Source organism: Aspergillus tanneri, assembly GCF_003426965.1.
Source record: "Aspergillus tanneri strain NIH1004 chromosome Unknown AapTan_2_pilon_pilon_pilon, whole genome shotgun sequence".
NCBI classification, from domain to species: domain Eukaryota; kingdom Fungi; phylum Ascomycota; class Eurotiomycetes; order Eurotiales; family Aspergillaceae; genus Aspergillus; species Aspergillus tanneri.
The window spans coordinates 1,917,388-1,937,170 of record NW_022984629.1 but is presented as its reverse complement, the minus strand read 5'-3'; the positions used below and the strand labels follow the sequence as shown (position 1 = coordinate 1,937,170).

General features: G+C 48.2%; 10 protein-coding genes across 10 annotated transcripts; 5 read left to right on the top strand and 5 right to left on the bottom strand.

The window, feature by feature from the left end:
• Positions 1 to 497: 497 nt before the first annotated feature.
• Positions 498 to 1,438, bottom strand: ATNIH1004_000618 (sulfotransferase family protein; the record flags this gene model as incomplete). Its single annotated transcript, XM_033565326.1, has 4 exons — positions 498 to 933; positions 989 to 1,092; positions 1,151 to 1,328; positions 1,377 to 1,438. 4 exons carry the CDS (start codon positions 1,436 to 1,438, stop codon positions 498 to 500), a joined length of 780 nt encoding a protein of 259 aa, XP_033431083.1.
• A 2,591-nt stretch (positions 1,439 to 4,029) lies between these two features.
• On the bottom strand, positions 4,030 to 4,770 carry APS2 (AP-2 complex subunit sigma; the record flags this gene model as incomplete). Its single annotated transcript, XM_033565325.1, has 5 exons — positions 4,030 to 4,131; positions 4,245 to 4,475; positions 4,554 to 4,583; positions 4,644 to 4,683; positions 4,736 to 4,770. The coding sequence occupies 5 exons, from the start codon at positions 4,768 to 4,770 to the stop codon at positions 4,030 to 4,032; spliced, it is 438 nt and encodes a 145-aa protein (XP_033431082.1).
• Positions 4,771 to 5,231: 461 nt separating this feature from the next.
• ATNIH1004_000616 (uncharacterized protein) lies at positions 5,232 to 5,910 on the top strand (the record flags this gene model as incomplete). The annotated part of the gene is made up of 2 exons (XM_033565324.1): positions 5,232 to 5,795; positions 5,872 to 5,910. 2 exons carry the CDS (start codon positions 5,232 to 5,234, stop codon positions 5,908 to 5,910), a joined length of 603 nt encoding a protein of 200 aa, XP_033431081.1.
• A 132-nt stretch (positions 5,911 to 6,042) lies between these two features.
• dph5 (diphthine synthase) lies at positions 6,043 to 7,035 on the bottom strand (the record flags this gene model as incomplete). Its single annotated transcript, XM_033565323.1, has 3 exons — positions 6,043 to 6,640; positions 6,694 to 6,818; positions 6,901 to 7,035. 3 exons carry the CDS (start codon positions 7,033 to 7,035, stop codon positions 6,043 to 6,045), a joined length of 858 nt encoding a protein of 285 aa, XP_033431080.1.
• Positions 7,036 to 7,338: 303 nt separating this feature from the next.
• On the top strand, positions 7,339 to 9,089 carry SPT3 (transcriptional regulator SPT3; the record flags this gene model as incomplete). Its single annotated transcript, XM_033565322.1, has 4 exons — positions 7,339 to 7,383; positions 7,801 to 8,139; positions 8,194 to 9,036; positions 9,084 to 9,089. The coding sequence occupies 4 exons, from the start codon at positions 7,339 to 7,341 to the stop codon at positions 9,087 to 9,089; spliced, it is 1,233 nt and encodes a 410-aa protein (XP_033431079.1).
• Positions 9,090 to 10,352: 1,263 nt separating this feature from the next.
• ATNIH1004_000613 (uncharacterized protein) lies at positions 10,353 to 10,652 on the top strand (the record flags this gene model as incomplete). Its single annotated transcript, XM_033565321.1, has 1 exon — positions 10,353 to 10,652. The coding sequence occupies one exon, from the start codon at positions 10,353 to 10,355 to the stop codon at positions 10,650 to 10,652; it is 300 nt and encodes a 99-aa protein (XP_033431078.1).
• Positions 10,653 to 11,233: 581 nt separating this feature from the next.
• On the top strand, positions 11,234 to 11,467 carry ATNIH1004_000612 (uncharacterized protein; the record flags this gene model as incomplete). Its single annotated transcript, XM_033565320.1, has 2 exons — positions 11,234 to 11,251; positions 11,312 to 11,467. 2 exons carry the CDS (start codon positions 11,234 to 11,236, stop codon positions 11,465 to 11,467), a joined length of 174 nt encoding a protein of 57 aa, XP_033431077.1.
• A 979-nt stretch (positions 11,468 to 12,446) lies between these two features.
• Positions 12,447 to 14,308, top strand: ATNIH1004_000611 (fungal specific transcription factor domain-containing protein; the record flags this gene model as incomplete). The annotated part of the gene is made up of 4 exons (XM_033565319.1): positions 12,447 to 12,544; positions 12,597 to 12,928; positions 13,002 to 13,906; positions 13,961 to 14,308. The coding sequence occupies 4 exons, from the start codon at positions 12,447 to 12,449 to the stop codon at positions 14,306 to 14,308; spliced, it is 1,683 nt and encodes a 560-aa protein (XP_033431076.1).
• A 1,991-nt stretch (positions 14,309 to 16,299) lies between these two features.
• Positions 16,300 to 18,499, bottom strand: ATNIH1004_000610 (uncharacterized protein; the record flags this gene model as incomplete). The annotated part of the gene is made up of 4 exons (XM_033565318.1): positions 16,300 to 16,656; positions 16,705 to 16,993; positions 17,040 to 17,460; positions 17,521 to 18,499. 4 exons carry the CDS (start codon positions 18,497 to 18,499, stop codon positions 16,300 to 16,302), a joined length of 2,046 nt encoding a protein of 681 aa, XP_033431075.1.
• A 472-nt stretch (positions 18,500 to 18,971) lies between these two features.
• ATNIH1004_000609 (uncharacterized protein) lies at positions 18,972 to 19,592 on the bottom strand (the record flags this gene model as incomplete). The annotated part of the gene is made up of 2 exons (XM_033565317.1): positions 18,972 to 19,096; positions 19,163 to 19,592. The coding sequence occupies 2 exons, from the start codon at positions 19,590 to 19,592 to the stop codon at positions 18,972 to 18,974; spliced, it is 555 nt and encodes a 184-aa protein (XP_033431074.1).
• Positions 19,593 to 19,783: the final 191 nt, after the last annotated feature.

Here is a 19,783-nt window from a genome sequence, read left to right as displayed (position 1 = left end):
GATGCCAATTAGCAAATAGGAGACGATATACAGTATCAATAATTAGACTTACCTACCTCTGGCCTGTAATATTCATTGTTTCCGATCACTATGCAGCCATTCATAAACAGTCTTACTGTCATTGGGCTGCATACAGTTGATATTTAAGTATATTGGAAACGGCTTCGGCATGTTGAACTTCGGAAAATTATGAATATTTAGTACGGAGGTAGTACAAAACAAAACTATATTTACAGCCACAGTAGCAGTTAATAATCCTTTAGCTCCAGCCACGGTAGCGTTGGTTACACGCACATAAGATCCCTGGAATACTTCTTAGGCAACAGTAACCTAAGAGAGTGTTCCTTCTTGAAAACAGACACAACAATCAGTATGGAAATCAATGTGGACATGTAGCAGATATGCCCAGCCATCACAAATAAATAAACCAAATATCAGTTGTGCCCAGCACACTCTGTAACATTAACCCAAAATAGAACTTGGCATAACCCTCCCTTTTATCGCGAAAATCTCTTGAACATTATGGTAGCAGCCAAGCCAGTGGCCAAGATTGCCCCACCAATAGTGAGAGCCTGCAGAGTTGCATTCATCATCTGATGCCTATTGCGAGTACGACAGCGCTGGAAGAAGTCGGCCATGTCATTGCCGCGGGGAAAAGGGGTATCGGGAACCTCTTCACCCAGGAACTCGCACAGCGGGCCCCAGCCATCACTAATCTTGTATTCCAACAAGCGCTCCGGGGGAACCAAGCTACGCACCTCCGCCACGTGGTCTTCGTAGACCTGTTTTCCCTTGGTGAGGAAATCACCCCGGAAGAAAGTCTGGAAGAACTTGTTCAGCATGGGGTAATACATGCTGGCCGCCCAGCTAAAGTTGGAAATGAAGCGGTGCTCGGGGTCGGATACACGCCACCATACGGTCTTCATAACGGATCTGTAGAATCTTAAATTAGGGGCTGGCTTGAGGGAATCGCCGATATAGAACGTACGCATGCCACGAATCCACATCACGAGTGGTTAGGATGATCTTAGCATTGGGGTAGGCTTCAATTAGCTCTTTGGCAAACGCACATGCAGGCCAGTCACAGACAGCCTGGAGCAGCAGTTAGCTAGCGTTCATAATGTTTCTGGCTGGGAATCTCGAGATATACCTGGCAGTCCCCCAGAAGCTGATCCCATTCCTTTCGTCCGAACTCGCCCACGCCATTATATTTAGCAATCAGAGCATCGTGCCACATTAAGCAATCTGGAGGGTTCTCAACGCTGGCGGACATCATGTGGTAGCATTTCAGATATCCAAGACGCTCCAACGCCTTGCGGAGGGCTTCTCTGTTGTCAGCCTTACATTCAGTCTTGGACATTCAAGCTCGGACATACATGCAGTTCCCGTTCTTCCTACGCCAAGCGCCAGCACCTTCATAGGCACTGTTCGGTGACATCTGCGTCGATCGATGCAAGTGTCACTTGTAAAGATATCAGTAATGGGTTGAGGGGAAAGGTTATCCGAGTGGATCAGTGACATAGTGAATGACTAGAGTAGGAGACCATTCAGGATAACAAGCCAGGAAGTATTAAACTCATTAAGAGGGCAGAAAAGAAGTATGAACTCCAACAAAGTATCCAACGAGAGAGTGGATTGGGGACGAGGAGAGTAAAGACTGGAGAGAACACGCAATAAATGTCCTATGCTAAGTAGAGAAGTCTGGGAACACGCTCCTGTCAAAAAGTTGATCTACTAATTAATTAGTAACGAAAGATAAACAAGTTTCCATGACGCGAAGATGACGGCCAAACCCAATGCAGCAGTGAGTACTATCCTGATGGATATCCATGGTAAGAGTAGTGGGTAAGAGCGGTTGATTAAGAACAACCATGGTAATACACTGTAACCATTACTTAATGCTATTTTTCCTTCGTTTTCCTTATTTCCCCTCTTCGATTTGGAAATCTTTATTCCCCTGGCGGGTCTTCGCCGACGTTCTGGACAACCAAAAAAGTCGTAGTCCAAAAACCATCATTCTGGCTGACGTTGTGGACGATGATTAAGGGGACGACGGGTACTTGCCATTTACTCCATGAAAATCACAAGAGTCATCGGCCATCTGGAGCTGAATCGCACGCCATGACGACGCTCCTGATTTCGCTTCCCCCATCCCAGGACGCCGGTGCAAGGAATTAATGGAACATATGTGCGACACCCAGTGATTTGCTGATCGCTGGAGCTCCGGTGCGTAGTGAGGCCTGAGGCCACAGGTGACTCGGCTGGGACCGTGCATGGCCGCCGTTTGATTGGTGGACATTATATGGACCACGCAGACTATACTTTCTCAGCTTAGCTGAAACAGATCTTCATATTATATTTGTCAAATTTTGAGAACCGCTTCCTTTTCTTGCCCTTCTTGCCCATTCTTTTAGTAATTTATCCAGGTCGCTACCTAGGGAAGAGTTGGTGGTTTGAATCATGTATCGGGTTCATTGATGCGCTGAGTTTCATCGGAAAGGCCTCTCTGGTCTCTTGAGATACCCAAGCATCCACGATGTAGTAGACGTGGGCATGGACTTCACCCGATATAGCCAACAATGTATAAGCTTAGCGGCAGTCAAGTCATTCTGGCTCCATTTCTGACTGCCCCGCAAATATCAATGCAGCTTGTCCCTCCTTTTTGAAATCCGTGCCGTGATTGTAGACGTGGGTGTAGTGGATGAACATTCAGTCCAGTCTCGAGGCTATCAATCTATCATTATCATTAATCAGCCGGAGCAAACATTCGCACAAGACTGGTGACAAACCTATCTCCAGGTCTCCGCTTTGATGCATAGCACCACAACCTTACATGCCTCCGCACACATGAAGGACACGGAACAAAATCCTACCCTCTCAGCAAGAGGTCGATAATCCATAGCGCGAGGAACAGCCTCCGACGGGGATCGACTCGTTTCCCGAGTTCTGTGCATCGGTCCCGTTGACGTATCCTAGCCAAGACGGCTTATAACGGACATGGAGCCGGGAGACAGACCTACGGGGTAACAACTCTCATCCTTTGATGACGATCTTCTTTCGTTCTGTTTGTTATGACGGAGGACTAGTGTTACCGATCGCTTGTTGAGTGTGACACACCGACGAGCTCTGTGCCTAGATACTCCAGGTCATAGATACATGCGGGTAATCGTATGTATCCGTCAGAATAAATGCGTATCATGACTGAAAGGGACAATCTGGCATCATTCCCAAGGTGAGTAGTATTCTAATTGACCCGCAGAGAGCGGTATTCCTAGCTGGGGTGTCCGACCAGGTGAGGGGCTGATAGACAGGCCTGTTGGAAGTCCCGTAACAGCTACTTGTACAAAACAAATCAAGACTTGGAAGACAATAGAAAAACGAGAAGGTTCTCCTCGATGGAGTCAACATTACAACAAATTCAGCACGCGCGATAGCGTCACCTGGCCCTTTTAAAGAGCCAGCTGCCAAGAGATGTTGTCAGCATCGTGCTGTAACTCGCAATCAGTGCCTTCGATCACATCACTGCGAACTATGTCGACTCCGGTTTAACCTCTCCTTTACCAAGCCCAAGGGTTCCGAGTGCTCTAAAGAAGCCACAGTCGACGTTTGTATCCCGTCTTGAGCTTAAATATCCCCGAATAAGCTATGTCAGAGGTAGACGGTGGTTTAATCTAATAGTTTTGCATCTGGCAGTGGTTTTGGTTATAGATCTACCTAGGCAACCGTATTTTTCTGAGAATACAGAATACTATGCGGTGGAATTCCTTACTAAGAGCCTTGATCATCCTAATAAGACGTCGAAAGAACTTGAATACCAGTCTTTGGTTCCTTTCTTTGGTCAATATAAACCAAGGTAGAAACAATTGCAATCGACATACAAAACAAAATCGCGAGTGGGGTTTCCCAAACGTATAGTATCAACCATGAATCCAGAACTCCGAGTGAGTGCCATAATCCCGTGGCCACTCAATGCAATGAGGTTCGGCAATAGAAATCAATCCTTCCTGTATCCCACCAGGCGGACATGTCTCATTCCAGTTTATCCAAATGTTCCAACCTTGTTAAAACAACCTGTTTACTTGTCTCTTCAATTTCGCCTGCAAGGAAAACCTCATCTAGAATTGCATACACCTGCACCGAGTTCGTCAGTGTTATTCAAAACATGTCGCATAGTAGGTACCCTGAGCTACCACCCAGAATACATCCAAAACGGGAAATATCAAAATACCTGGGTCCCAACGCACCTTGTAGAAGTTGAAAACTAGATCCAATTCGCACACATTCCCGAAGAACTGGTCCAGCACTTCAACAAAGAAATGGATCGCTTCGAGATACGCCAACTCATTGTCGGTAGCATCGACGCCGGCACAGAAGAATAGTCCCGCATATCTCCGATACACAATTTTTGTACTCCGTTTGAATTCGACAAAATTCGACTGGTATTTCTGGTCTCTGGGTGCCACCAGACGATGGACCTAGATAGATCCGTTAATTCATCCTGTTCTCCGTACGGCCGATTGATCTTGTCGCAAACGGAACCGAGGGGAACGAACTTCGCCTTTGAGTTTCACTTTCTCCTCATCCTGTAAAAAGGAATCTATTAGCATATTATAGAGTGATAAAGAAAGGCAGGAGTGACCTACGCTGTAAGGCGCATACCATTTCGCAAGGCGCGTCTTACCCCTATTTGTCGATTAGCATCGTGGCGATCGGGTGATGGTATAGATACGCTCACTGGCGGTTCTGAACTAGTATAAAGGAGAGAACCATCCCGCCTCAATGACCAGCGATATGCCGATAGGACTTAGGTCGTCGAGAAGTCATCTGCGGTTCTCCACCTCCTGTCTTGGATGAGAGCAGTGGGCTAGATTCGGGGTTCTGCCGGTTATCACCGCCTTGGTACCTTTGATTTGATGTGCTAATAAATTAGGAACTTATTTTTATTATTTATTTTCTCTTTGCAAGAGAATCTTTCGGTTTTTTTATTGTTTGAGACTCCCGAATATGAATGCTAAAGTTTGGCAATGGCTTTCCTTGAGTTGTCATAAACTCAGTCTGCTTCCCGAGTAACTAGCCACATACTCCTAGCAAACGAGTCGCATCTGTAGAAACGCCATCACCTCCCAGGTGACCGTAATATGAACCGTGGCCACTCAGGCCATTGCACCCTCACACTCTCCATTTGAGTTGCAAACATATCTAAACAGCCACTCCCTTACATCTTCGTTGCTATGCCAGTTTACCTACTCTACGGATTTCGCTGGCCTCGTGCCGGCTTCACAGGAATCCGAGTCTACATCGTTTTGCATAATCTGGAAGAAGCGACAGCAGAATATCTTCAACAGCCATTAACCACACAGCTCCTCGTCGAGTCATTCAACAAGACGGAACCGAGTATCGTGTCCCGTCTCCCCGACATGCAATTCATCGAGCAGTACGACCCGGATGATACGAGTGAGGAGGCTGTTAGCAAATCTCACGCGTATGTCGCAGCTAAGGTGATCACGATGCCTGATGTTGGTAGCCCAGGGGCTTGTCTTAGCTTTGATGCCGAGGAGCTAGTCAAGGACTCGGGGCTGGATCAGGACGCCTCGGAAGCGTTAGCGGAAATGCGCGATAAATATGCTGCGGGGGAGAAGATCGGATGGTATATTGTGTACAATGGAGACCCGGAGAGGTATTTCCCTCCAGATGAAGATGAAGAGGATGATCATAGCATGTACGATGATCATGAGGAGGTGGAAGTGAATGGAAGCGAACGTGGCACTTCGTCCCGACCGCCGTCTACCCCTACTGTAGGTGCTGGATTTGTTTATGTTGCTACTGTTGTCCTTGCTGAAAGTGCGTTAACATTCTTGGATATGTTTTTAGGCGATACTGACTCGTCTCTTCTCCAAAAAATCACACTGAGATGGGTATATGATGATATATGGCTACACGATATATGTTGTATGTTGGTTTGGAAGTTTATGAATTAGCAACACATGGCGTCTTGGTTATATGTGTCTTTTGTGATTTATTATCATAAGTGAAAAGTTTACATTAGTGACTGGATCCATATCCCTTCTGCCAATTCGCGTCAAAAGTCGCTTGATCAACAGCGAATCGACGGATGTAATCCCTTTCCAAGTCATGCGCCCTCCTGCCCAGCAACACAAGGCTGTGTAGTGGTTGTCCCATATCCACCTCACTTAATTCCTTCAAGGTACCTGCGACCAAATTCTGGTCGGGCGCTCCAACGCGCGCCGCTCCGACAGCAAGGCTATCTGGTCCGAAAACCCCCTCTTTGCGCTCTTCCTCAGTCTCCAGCATCTGGCCTGCGCACTGCGCAACTGTCATGTAGCGCGGGGGTTCGTAGATCAAGCGTCCTCGGGCCATATTTTCCAGTGACTGTTCCTTCACCTTAATATCGAGAAGGACGAGTGTGTGTAAACCCAACTGAACATTTTCTTTGACTCGATCGTAGTAGGAAGAGGGCTTCCAGGTCTCCGTAAAGAAGACCATGCTGACAGTTTGTCCAAAGTTGTAGAGCTGCAGTCCTGTGCAGCCAATGCCTGACATGATTGATGCGTTGGGGATGACCTTGGACTCGATGCCCAATTCACGAGCTCGCAGAACGAGATCGGTATGCGTTGTGGCGCTTGAATACTCATCAGATCACTAAACAGACACGGATCTCCTCAAAGGACCTACCCAAACGGATCACCAACCACTAGAAACGCAATATCCACCTTGTCTGCTCCAGCAAGGATATCATCGCTGCCAGTTTCGACTAGTTCTCTGTCGGCCTCAATCACAGGACGTCCATAAAAAGCTTCCTACTGAATCAATTCATCCAAGTTAAAAATTTTCCTGATAAAAAACAAAATAATACATAGCCCTGTAGCCGAAGACACTCACTAGCTTGTCTTTGTTCACGAGGAGAATACTTGTGTATGCTTCGAGGTAGACCCGCTCGGCCTTTTTGACCACCTCCAAGCCTCTGACCGTGATGTCCTTCTCATCAGCAAGACCCAGTCCCACAAGATAGAGCATTCTGACGTTTGACGGCAAAACAATGTTTCAATTGGCAAATTATCAAAGTCAAAAAGTTTCCGTTATCACCCCACCAAAGTGAGCGGAAAGACGGAAATGGGAGAAACAATAGATCCGGATAAGATCACGGGGATGCCTCCACCAGCCAGGAACCTTCCATTATCTTTCGTGACCTAGTACTTCTCGCCTCTCACACAACTGTCATTAATTTGGGAGGAGTGGTGCTGTCTAGACATCATTCACTGAGATTTGCATGAACTATCTGTTATTGGAATATGAGGAATTGTTCTTAATTCCATCAATATGTCTACTGATCGCACCCCCAAGTATCGGCAGGAGATCCAGCAGGTAAGCATGCTGAGTCCCTTGATCGTATCTATTGTCTAGCTTTGTGATTTTGGGTCTGGGCTATTGCTGCACATATTTTTTGATTCTCAGCTCTTGTCTATGCTTGAATGTCATGAACAGTAGAATGGCATGCTCTCAGTATGCTCGTATGTGACTGGGCTGGAACATAATATGCTTGACATGGCTTTGTTTTGACCCCTCTCTTTACTGCTTCACCTGTCTGGCATATTCAAGTAATTCATTCACTCTTACCCCTCCTCTTGCCCATCTCTTATTTCCTCATGTCTTGTTTCTCTGACCCTCCATTCAATCTATGCATCTTTCTCTCCTTGTCTATAAGTAGGAAGAGCAATGGTGTCTGAACAAAGGAGATTATTTGGGCTTGTGACCCCTGATCACTCAGACTCACAATCAGAGCCTGGACTTCCAAGTGATGAGGATGCCACTCTTCCAGCCTACAGTGACTGTGGGGAAGAAGACATGATCATAGACTGGGATTCATTGTATCGCGAGGGTTATATCAAGTTTGACAAGCATATTTTGGCAGCTGCAGCAAGGGAAGCTGGGAATGTGGAAGACACCCAGAAATTTGGAGAAGAAAGCGTCGACGCACACGAGGAGACAGATGAAAGGTTCAGAGCCAGACTTACTAACCTATTGCGGCAGATGATGTTCGTCTCTGGAGAGACTGCCGAACCGTCTGTCGAAACCACTACCCTGATCGAAGAGATTGTGCGCCAGCAGGTTGTTGAAATTGTATGAACTCGCTTGGTCTAACTGAATATTGTAGGCTAACCTTTCCCTCTACAGCTTGTCCGCAGCACTGCACTGGCCACCCGCAGAGGAGTCAGGTCCATTTCAACTGACGATTTGATCTTCCTGATTCGTCACGACAAAGCCAAAGTTTCTCGTCTTAAGACCTTCCTTTCTTGGAAAGATGTCCGCAAGAATGTCAAAGACTCTGATGATAAAGGCGGTGGTGCCGATGCCGCCGATTTTGCTGGTGCTGATGACCCAATCGCTGGAGGTGTCGTCGCTGGCCCCCAGGATGTCGCTTCCAAACCTAAGAACAAGAGGGCCCGAGTTGGTCTTGCCTGGGATGTGAACAGCTTCTATTCTATGCAGGTGCCCGAGAGAGAGGACGAGGAAGATGAAGAAGAGGAAGAACAGAACTATGCCACTCTCCAGCGTCTGGCTGCTGCAGACGAGCGTACCAAGAACATGACTAAGGAGGAATATGTGTTCTGGTCTGAATGTCGCCAGGCCTCGTTCACCTACCGCAAGAGCAAGCGTTTCAGGGAGTGGGCCGGATTTGGCATCGTGACCGAGTCCAAGCCAAATGATGATATTGTCGATATTCTTGGGTTCCTTACCTTCGAGATTGTCCAGACATTGACGGAAGAGGCTCTCAAGGTTAAAGAGCGCGAGGACCGCGAGAAGAACCGTCGCGGAGGAGCAGAGAATGGAACTGGCGAAAACACCAAGAAGCGTAAGCGCGAAACCGGACTTTTTGACCCCCCTGAGGAGGGCCGTACTCCTGTGGAACCAAGACATATCCGCGAGGCGTATCGCAAGCTCCAGGCTACTCCAAACAAGCAAATTGCGATGCTTCTCCACAATGGACGCATGCCCCCTCGTATGCCATTGAGACTGGTAAGTTGTCGATAGAATTCTACACGAATATGACTGACACCTCGTAGATTTAATGGCAGAGACTCTTGCGCCTTTGTATAAATTTTTAATTACGAGACACGGCTTATGATTGCACGATACAATTAGTTTTCGAGGGAGGATATTTTACATCATAACGGTTAAGCGCTACAGGGTATTAAGGATTCATTGTGCTGTAACAAAGTGTGCTTGATATTGGTGTTATGTATTGGAGACAAGCGACAGGAATAATAAGGAACTGTAATACCATAGCCATATTTTCGTGCGCACTCGATATTAGGTTCAGTTATTGAAGCAGTTCCAGGATAAGGAGAACTCATCAACATAATATACCGTCATACATTTTGTCAAGATATTTAGACTGACCGTTGAGATTACTAAGATAAGACGAAGGGCAAATTGGCCCTTGCCCCAGCTAGCATAAAGGCATCTTAATGACACAGCATCTTAAAACAGCGACCGGTTTGTTTGCTCTGGCCTTTAGGGTCGCAGAAGATCTCCGGTCCCCGGCTTTCCACGCCGTCATCGTCCTAGAAGAAGTAAAGAAGCTTCCCAATGTCCAGTTAGAAGAGCTTAGGTTTATTAGTCAGGATACCTACCTCAGGGTGACGAAGGTGGTCTTCTTGGGATTTAGCGTCAGAAGACGCGGGAAATAAAGATTATCAAGGAACCAAATCAACTATTTCTTTCAGTTTTGGCATCACTGTTATCCTCTTCGACATTCTCTGAGGGAGGCTGAGCGGATATAGGTTGAGCGTTGGTTGTCACTTTTGCCCTTTTTGCTTGTTCGGCATGTGGGACGACGACTGAAGGTGATTAGGACTTGATTTTTTGGTTTCCAGGAATCTGATATATTCTCTGCGTGGCCCTGATCATCGTCTATAAAGTATTCATGGGCTACATTCGGGTTCCTCTCTGCCTGGTCCAGGAATGTCACCCATGTAATCTGATGTAGGTACTTTCTACGTCCTCTTTTCTGACCCAGGTGTCATTCTCCGGCCCATATCCCACATTAGCGACTAACTCGGAGGTGGCAACGATCAAGTACCGTGAGTGAGCTCAACCATGTATGTATCTCCTTGTTCGCTGACTTATTTGAGTCCAGTACAACACCACCCCAATTCCCAAGATTCTCGACTGGGATGACAACTAGTCCCAAGGACCAAACCGATGACCATGTGAGCTGGACGGTTTGCATCCCGTGTAGTCGTGTATTGACCTGATATTCCTAGGGCCTGATCTTAGCTCGTACTGTGGTGATTTGATTGATATGGGATTATCACGCCTCCCACCTGATGATGCCCCCGGAGACCGACGCCGCTATCAGGGATCTCCTCAATCAGCTAGCCAATGATCCTCATATTCTGGAGACCTCTCCCCCGACATTATTCCATCCTGATCTTCATAAAAGAAACATTCGTTTCCCAAGACGACCCCACTATCGTGGCAGGAATCATCAACTGTCAAGGCACCAACATCGAGCAGCATTCTACTATGCCGATGAGTCTCCTGATTTCGCATCTCCCGTAGGGGATGATAATATGGCAATCTCTGTGCAAGCTTTCGACGCCTGCATGAAGGGCCTGGTCCTAAATTAATACGGCCAGGGCCCTCGATGATAGCCTATTGCGAATGTTCCGATATTGTTACTGGACCTGGAAAGGTGGCGCCGCTGTTTTTTAACATGAATTGATAGAACTTGCCAAGTGCTGGACAGAGGTGGGTGTGTCTGGCCCGTGTCCGTATGTTTTGGCTACGGCGGAGCAAAGGCAGAGTATGAAAGGTAGTTCCGATACTTTGAGGACGCGGCTAGTCTTAAACTGGTTGACCTTACTCGTGATGGTTGGGTTCCGAGTAATGTTTGGAACGAGATAAGTATAGCACATGCCACTGTATTAGAACATTCACCGCAGGAGGTTCGAGTATCGGAGGATCCATCTTTACTCCAGATGATCGGATATCTATGTGACCTTTTGATCTCCCAGGTAGAGAGGATAGAGCAGGTGATGACCACGGAAAACAGTCGTATAGGCTGTGACATTGCCCGTACAACAATATTAGTGGGATATCCCAGAAGTTCTCACAAGCGAAAGAGAGATAAATTTGATGTGCAGTAGTATGCAAGCTCTTGCAGACCAGACCAGCTGGTCGAGAGGGGAAAAAAAAAGAAAAAACAATGATGACCCCAATGTTGACGGTATGTACAATTTCTTCCGCATAAACATTCATCTATATCCCACACATACACTTTTTGTAGACCAGGAAGTATCATGATCTCGCCGACTATGGCAACTCCTGCACCACAGCTGATGCCGGCAGTTCCCTAGCCGCCGGCTCCCTTGCCGGGATTTCCTCCGGGGCTTTGGTATCGCCGTCACCGGCGTTACCACCGACAACCATCCCTTGGTCGTAGCTTGACCATGAAGTTGGAGATTGCTTCGCGCGTGAAGAAGCAGACAAGCTGATACAATGATAATAATCCCCGCGACGGCAGCACCAACCCCGATTCCTGCTTTGGCACCCGTGGATAGCGAGCTACGCGAGATGGTGTTGGATGTAGTCGCTAATGTTGTTGCACTTCCTGTTAGAGTTGTACTTGTTATCATAGTAGCTGAATTTGTTGGAATTGAAGTCGGTCTAAGTCGATAACCTAGTCAACATAGACGGAAGATCAAACGTCGCATCGTCGCAGCAATCACGCTGTCCCAGCCAACCTGAATTGCGATGACAGCAGAAACTCGTCAACGCGTCGCTAACAAGCCCAGACATAGAACCGCCATCGGAACTCGCTTCTATCGTTAAATCAAGCCACGCATTGTACTCCCAGGGGAGGGGAAGTCAAACAGGAAGTACACGCCGTGGAGCAGGAACCAAAGCTCCGATTCTGACAGGGAAAGGTACGACTGTTGGGGTGGTTATTGAAGTCGCGACAGAGACCGTCATCAGGACATATGTCTTTGGATGAACAGCAAGAGGCGGAATTGGGACATTCGGTGTCCTTGGTAGCGATGTCGCCGTTGCGATAGTAGCATGTTGCGTATGCTGCGGGATCAAGAAGAAGGGGTGGAACTTTCCCATGATTCTCTGCAAGGGAATCCCATTGGGAAGAAATATCGATCACTCTTAGGGGCCATGTTTTCAGGAGACTGATTATCTACGCGCCGTCATTCGCAAGCGTGCGACTAATGTCGACCCTGGTCAGGTCGGCGCGAGGCCAGACAGTGGTTTGAAGCTGATTGATTCATTGTGTGGACCACTATTGTTGATGGGGTCATCCACCATGCGATACAGTAGTGTTTACAGCACCTGAATGGACTCATTGAAGAAATATCCTGATGACTGTCAGGACTAACCACCGTAGTTAAATGGTATATTTGTGATGACGTAACAAAATGTCTTGGCGATCGCGAAATTTGCCCAAAACATGCAGCAAATCGTCCACTAATCAGATCGAGAGCAGTACAGCGGCGAAGATGGATACACAGGGCCGGTAGGACCTCCTCTATCCCTTGCATTCATCGCGTACTAACTAATTTCCCCAGTTTATCCCCCAGGACAGACGCCATCATTCAACAGGCCTGCGATGTCTATTTCCGACACTCCCACAACAAGCCCTACGCCTTCTTCAATGAAGAAGTCTTCCACCGCAGACTGGCCCTCAACCAGATCCCTCTCTACCTCCGCTTGGCCGTGATTGCCACCGCCGCTAGATACACCTCTCTGTCGCAATGGAAGGAACGAAAGCAAAGGACCATTGACGAGTACGTGCGGTACTCGTGGTCACTGATCCTGGCGATGCCAGATACCCCGGAGAATACGGCGAATGTGGCTCTGGTGCAGGCTCTGGCGCTCCTGGCAATTCTGGATACAACCGGTGAGTGAGTGCATGAGGGAGTGTGTGCATGCTGAGACCTAGAGAGAGAGAGAGCGTATGCTGAGATGGACAGCCGGTCGACGACGTAGTGCCTGGTTGAAAATCGGAATGGCGGTTCGGATCAGTCAAGACTTGCGTATGACGCTGGAGCCGACGTTGGAACTCTCGGTTGCGGAGAGGGACGAACGCAGGAGACTCTTCTGGTCGCTGTTTCTCCTGGATCGATTCATCTGTTGCTCGTTTCATCGCCCGTCGGCCATCAAGGACGCCGACTGCCATCTAGGGCTGCCGGCGGACGATGGACTGGATATGCTCAGTCTGCCCGTCACATTAAAGTCATTGCTGGATAAACGGACGCGAAGTCGCTCGCTTCAACCGGGAATCTTCGGGCTCAGTGTCGGACTGTCGGCGGTTCTCGGCCACACGATCGACGAAATGATGAATAAAGAGCCCGGGATGGAAGACGAGCCTTGGCTGCCCGACTCGCCGTATTCCAGTATCAACAGGGACCTCGAGTTCTTGCGGGAATTGGCCTCCAGACATGGCTCTGTCCTGACTGCCCTGCGACAACATCCTCTCGATGGGACGCAGGGTCGCGATGGGGAGCGAACCGCCCAAATGGTGCTGATCTATACGCTTTATCATCTCAACCACTGTCTTCTTAGCCATCCGTTACTATTGGGTTCCAAAATCGAACTCCTGCAACCAAAAGTGCCATTGTCGTGGATGAAGGAAGCACAGGCCCGATGTTTCACGCATGCCCGCTCCTTGACCACTTTACTGATCAACGCCAAAGCTGCCGGGTACATGCCGGTACCTTCGTTCTACAGCTACTGTATCTTGGTGGCAGGGACCATTCTCGCCCTGCACGCGTGCAGCGATGAAGTAGTGCCCCATCAGGAGTCCGAGGGTTATCTTCAAAGCTCCTTGACCTATCTCGGCGAGGTGTCTGAACTATGGGAAAACGCACACATTATGGTGAGATATATATCCAACACCTATCAATTTAATGCTTATAAACCCATAATACAGGCCACCGCATTGAGGTCTTTCATCGCCCGCAGCGCACGCTATAGCGATATTCTCCTCCAAGACCAACCACATATCCAGTCCCTCGGCCACGAAGAATTCATCATTCTCCGATCAGTGATCGATTACTGGGCCATGATGGATCCCCGGGATCCGTTTTCTAGCCTGAATCCGAATAGAGATCCCTCTGCCATTTCGCCAGAGGGGTCGTCTGGTTCGAGTAAACCCGGTGATGACACCATAAATCCGCATACGCTGTTCCAACATGCGGGATTGTCTCCTATGCCGTCGGAGCACGGCGAAAGCCTGATCCAGTGGGATTGGGATGGTGAGTCTACGATGGACGCCTAGCACGCAGCCTTGACAGATGTAGGATTCATATTTAGATTACGAGTTATGTTATACGACCGCCTGTTATCATTCTGTCTTCGAGTTATCCATCTCTCCAGATATATTGAAAGTATAAAATCTAGCAATTTATATATACCTTGTATGGAGAAATGTGGCTGCATTGTTCTAAACATAAAAGCCAGGTATCTACATCAGAATACAACCAATCGTTGACAACATAGGGCCTAGTAGAAAGGGATATCCTCAATCCAAACCCCAAGTTTGAACCACATATAATCGTCAATACGAGTCGACCCATCTGGCTCCACATGATCCCCTTGTATGTCTTCCATATCCTGTTAAATGGCGGATTTTCAGCAACTCAACAGAAGGCGGTTCGAGATCTTGTTCTGGACTGGGATACAGTGTACGAGTGACAGGCGGCTCTGGAGCCCGAAATAAGTGGTCTGTTTGTATGCGGTCAATCCTGTAGATGTCGGAGTTGATATGTTCACAAGCAATCTGAAAATCACCAAATAATCGATCTAGCTCATGAGTCAAGATAAGCGCATTGCTTGGTCGATCAGCATGCCTGTTAATAAGATGAATGGTGCTTGGGTTAAACATTGTAAGAATTCGATGGTATATCTTCGTAAACTCTTGGAAAGGACTGTGAGCAGAATATCGGAGGTAGGCTTCACCATGGCTACTTACTAGTCTCTGGTCCCCCTCTGTTTCAGTAGACGACATGGCAGAGTGCGGAATGATATGCGCGACATCCAGATATACTAGCTTGTTTCTCTCTTGATGTAACGACTACCCATTGTTATCTCGCACATGGATTGGGTTCAATTTGTATCACTTATCAGTCTCCGGTGTATCGAACTTCGGGAAACAACGCATTGATAGCAGTCACACAAATGGCAGTCCTGTCGTAAAATAGAGACACGTCCTGCGGCGTCGATTTCTGGCTCGGCGAGTTGGGGATCAGAAAGTGATGCTGGAGCGGGTTGGGGAGTCTTTGCGGCCGATGCTTTTACTATACAAGGAGTGCCAGTGCTCTCTGTGCTCTGTGTGTTGTTGAATAGGATAGTGACGATGTATATACTACCCCAGACCTATTATCTGGAAGATGAAGTATTCCGACCGAAAATGTATAAACTATAGCTAGAAGGGCGATAGGACGAATTCCCTGTCATTGGGCGGGCCGCCTTTGGCAAGCCTACAGTATATCAGTATCGTCTCCTTTGGGATGTACTCCATATCCACTCCTGGTTGAGTGGAAGAAGAAATCAGCAGTTGAAGGGTGTGAATTCTGGAAGTTCCATGACTTTTATCATGCTCAGATCGAAGAGATCAAGCTATCCGTGGATGGCTGGGGGTAAAACACCCTTATTCTATACCACAAATATCAGGTAGCGGTATACGGTCTAGGAGTTGTGATGGTTATAGAAGGATCCTCCTATTAGACCAGAATATTGTAGCTTACTGCCTTATTATAGACTATGATATCTCATGAAACCCGAGAAGTGGCGGTGTATATCTGGGTCCTAATCCGTGTCTCTACATCGAGATGATAATAATATTATACAGTTTGCCAAGGTGGGTCTCTGCTGGTTGTGTGGAGTAGTCCAAGATAATAAACTTACAGTATATTTAGCCTACTCGGATAGCGGTGTATGGTGTGTAATGACATTGACAGTGCTCCAGGCCACCTACTCTGTCCTAGTTAATAACTTGAAGATAGGTATAACTACCAAGAACTGTCATTCCGGGTTCTGGTGGGATACTAGAGATCGTGGGTTTCTTAAGTTCGACCGAAGTACACCAGTAGTACTTCGGGTCAGAACGACAGAAAGCTGCCCCTGAATCTCACAATATTGATCGAGCTGACAGTTGAGGAAGGGTGGTGGTGAAGTTGACAAGAAGCAAAGAAAAAAACCTTGTCGGGCTAGAAACTGGCGTGGGGCCGAAGAAGTTAGTTAATATGGTGGGTTGAATGGAATATATCATTAAAATATCCATTGATCAAACACTGCCCCAAAATCCACCATATCCAGAACTCTCATATCATCCGAGACATCAAACACAGACGACATTTCCGGCATCTCTGGCTCCGGCCCAGACGAAACCGGCCGAGGTTCCAGGATCTCATCGATGATGCTGGAGACCACTTTACTGGCGCGACCAAACAGTTCATGGTTGGCGATACCCGGCCGCGCCATCGCATCCAGATGCGAGACAAACACGCTCAGGTCGCGGATCAGTCGTGACCGGGACCCCGTATACGGGATGGGATGGCCAGTTCGTGCTTGGTTCTGTAGTGCTTTGATGAGGACTCCGGCACTTGGGAAGCCGTAGAGAAGGACCTTCTTTGATCAGTCATATTTATTAAGAGAGGAGAAAGGAGGGACAACCGTCCATATAAAATCGCGCTGAATATCAAAGATATGCTCCCGTTGAATACCATAAGAGAGGACGGTGGAGAGAATGGTAGAGCTAACGTCCAACAAAGCGGATTGGGCCTCCGGGTCATGCTGCACGAGGAGTCGCTGGATGAGAAATTCGTTATACAGATACGCGAGATACGACACGGATAGCATCAGACAGATGCCCAGGGAGAGTCCCTCGTCCCAGCAGCCCGGGGTATAACGCATATGAACCGGTAATGAGTTCCATGACTGGTGACAGCGAATGGAAATGTCCCTGTACAGATGAGCATCACGTAGAATACTTAATACCGACAACATACCTTAACTGGTCGGCAGTTTCTCTAGTCATTCCCTGTAAAGACAGTTCCAAGGTCTCTTCTCGGAACGTGCTGATCAAAAACCGCATTCGGATCCAGGAAGCCCGGTGGAAGCCGTTCTGAACGTTCCATCCACTGCCATTTATGTATCTCGATGCCAGCTCGAACTCCGAAGGGCTTCCCACCAAGTCCGCGTCACTGATGTCAATCGGGAGTCTGCAGTCCGAATGTCGGCGTGATATTCTCGGTGGTCGTCCAAGAAAGGTCGCAACGCTTTTATCTAGTTGATAAGCCGCCGCGAAAACCCGTCGACGCGACTCGAGAAGGAAAACCGGGAGCTGGCTCAACTGCTGAGAGTCTCGATGGATGCCGAGCTCAAACATATATGTGGATAAATCACCCAGTCTATGCCACTTGCCAGGGCCTGCCGTCTCGTCAGCACATCTCCTTAATGTATCTAGACCTGCCATCTCTGCGTGCTTACTTGAATCCCCATGTACAATGCTGACCAATAGCAGATTCTCATACATCAACCAGATGGTCAGGTCATTAACCGGGGTGAGGATCTTGCAGATCTGAATCACAGCGTCGCTTGCCGCCATCATCTTCTGGGCGAATTTCCTCCGTACAGTATAGTCCGGAACCCTGTCGCGAGTAAGCGAGAACATTGACGTCCGACCCGCAATGGCATAGATCACCCCGATGATCTCCAGCCGGAGACGCAATCCGGTAAACAATTCATGGAAACGAGCCCCCTCGATGGTCGGTGGAACCTGGAATGAATTGGCTGTATTCGCAAGCACAGTCGTAGCCAGGTTGTTAGGATATCCAAGCCGGTTCCACTCCTCGACGTCCCCTCGGAGCTGGGCCATCGGATTCAGAACCAGCGGAGCAGGGATGACAGCTGCTTGACTAAGTCTGTAATACTCATCGACGAGTTGCTCAATCGGGGAGAACTCCCTTAGAAGGTTCAATACCGCAATGGTCTGATGCACCCAGTAGGACGACAAGCCAGGCAAAGACGCGATACATTCTCCATCTTGGTGCGGTACGTCGCTGGGGCTGGTCACAAACTCTCGGTCCTCTTCAAAGGAGGCAACAAAGCTCGTTGGGCCCAGATAACCCAAGGGGAGTGCCGTATCTGTGGCTGCGGTGCAAAAGGACTGTTCTGTCTGTTCGTTGGTTCCTTCCACGCTGGAAGACGTCGTCGCGGCTGGTGTGTGTGTCACCCGTGATGGCAATGAATTGGGACTAGCACCGGGATTGGAATTAGGTGGCTGATCTTTCTCATCGATCGTACCTCTCGTCGACCGCGTGAGAGGCGCTGGATGATAGAAACAGCGACTGTCAGTCTTGCGTCTCTGACAGCGCGAGCACACGGGGAGGCCATGGTCGCATCGCACTTTATCCTTGCGGCAGGGCTCGCAGGATGCAGGTTTCCCATTACGACGCCGGGAGGACATTCTGGAAACCGGATTCTGACATTCCTAGAAAAGAATGGGCGTGGATGTTGATGGTGAATGTCGAATAGCATCGGATCTCAGTTCGGAGTTCGGAGTTGTCGGAGTAAGACGAAGGACGGACTCCGTTTTTTTTTTCCTGATTAGGCATCCTAGATGACACAAGTGTTCAAATAAAACTAGTATTATTGGATATTATAAAAACAGGATGTCATATTGCAGGGGAAATTTGTGCCCATCCAATTCAATTAGTAACTTCGTAATGATGTAGTAGCCCTAGAGTGGGGACTAGAAACTAAGGGATTATAGTCAAACGGATCATAGCATAAGCCACTGCCAGGTCTCGATGGCTGTTTAAAACTACGTAAGGGGAGTTGGTAAACAGATTAGCCGTCTAAGTGAGAAGCAGGATTGCCATAGCACGACGCTTAATGGTATGGGAATGGAATGATAGTTAATGTGCTATCCTGGCTATTTAGTATGTGTAATCTGCGCTGATTGGAGGATTCATAATGTCATCCGTGACAGGTACTCCTAGGTAGCGCACACCGAGATTCCACAAGAAATAGACACATAGAAAAATCAGCCCGTGGATGAACACTGTAGAAATGTCAGACAGCTCCAAGCAATGTTAACGCTGACACGCATAAGACAACCCGAACAGACCTTCGTATCCAACGGACTGCACAAGTTCCAGACGGCCTTGTCTTTTCAACCAGGCGGGAACAAGGTCTACCTGGCACGTCCTGCCCTGAATCACCAAACAACCGCCTCTTTCTCGCGGACATTCGAGATGCCGCCGTCTGCGCTCCATAATCCGCCGTATCCTCCAGTTGCAGAACGACTCATCCGTCCGGAAGGAGCATTTCTCCATCGGGCATTCCAGCTTTCGCTCGAAGCGCTCTACCAGCCAGTCGACTTTCAGATGAACTCCAGTGTAAACAAGGGTATAGAAGTGGTGGCAGGTATGTTTTAGTGCCAGGGCATCGGGATATGAGAGATACGAAGATATGTGCAAATGAAGCTCTGTTGGTAAACGCATGAGGTCGAATTCACAGAGGGTGTTGGGTTCTTCACCCAAGGCAAGTGTCGTCATGGTCAAGAGCTTGTGGAACGAAACAACACACCCAATATGACAGCAATGCGAATGAATCGGAATGCGACCAGGAAAGCCCCTGGCCCCGAACCCTTAGGTATGTACTATCCAGCCATTCAACACTGTATAATAAACAAGTGCAGGCTGTTGCCCAGTCACTGAGTGTAACACCCTTAGAACGGAACAGCGTG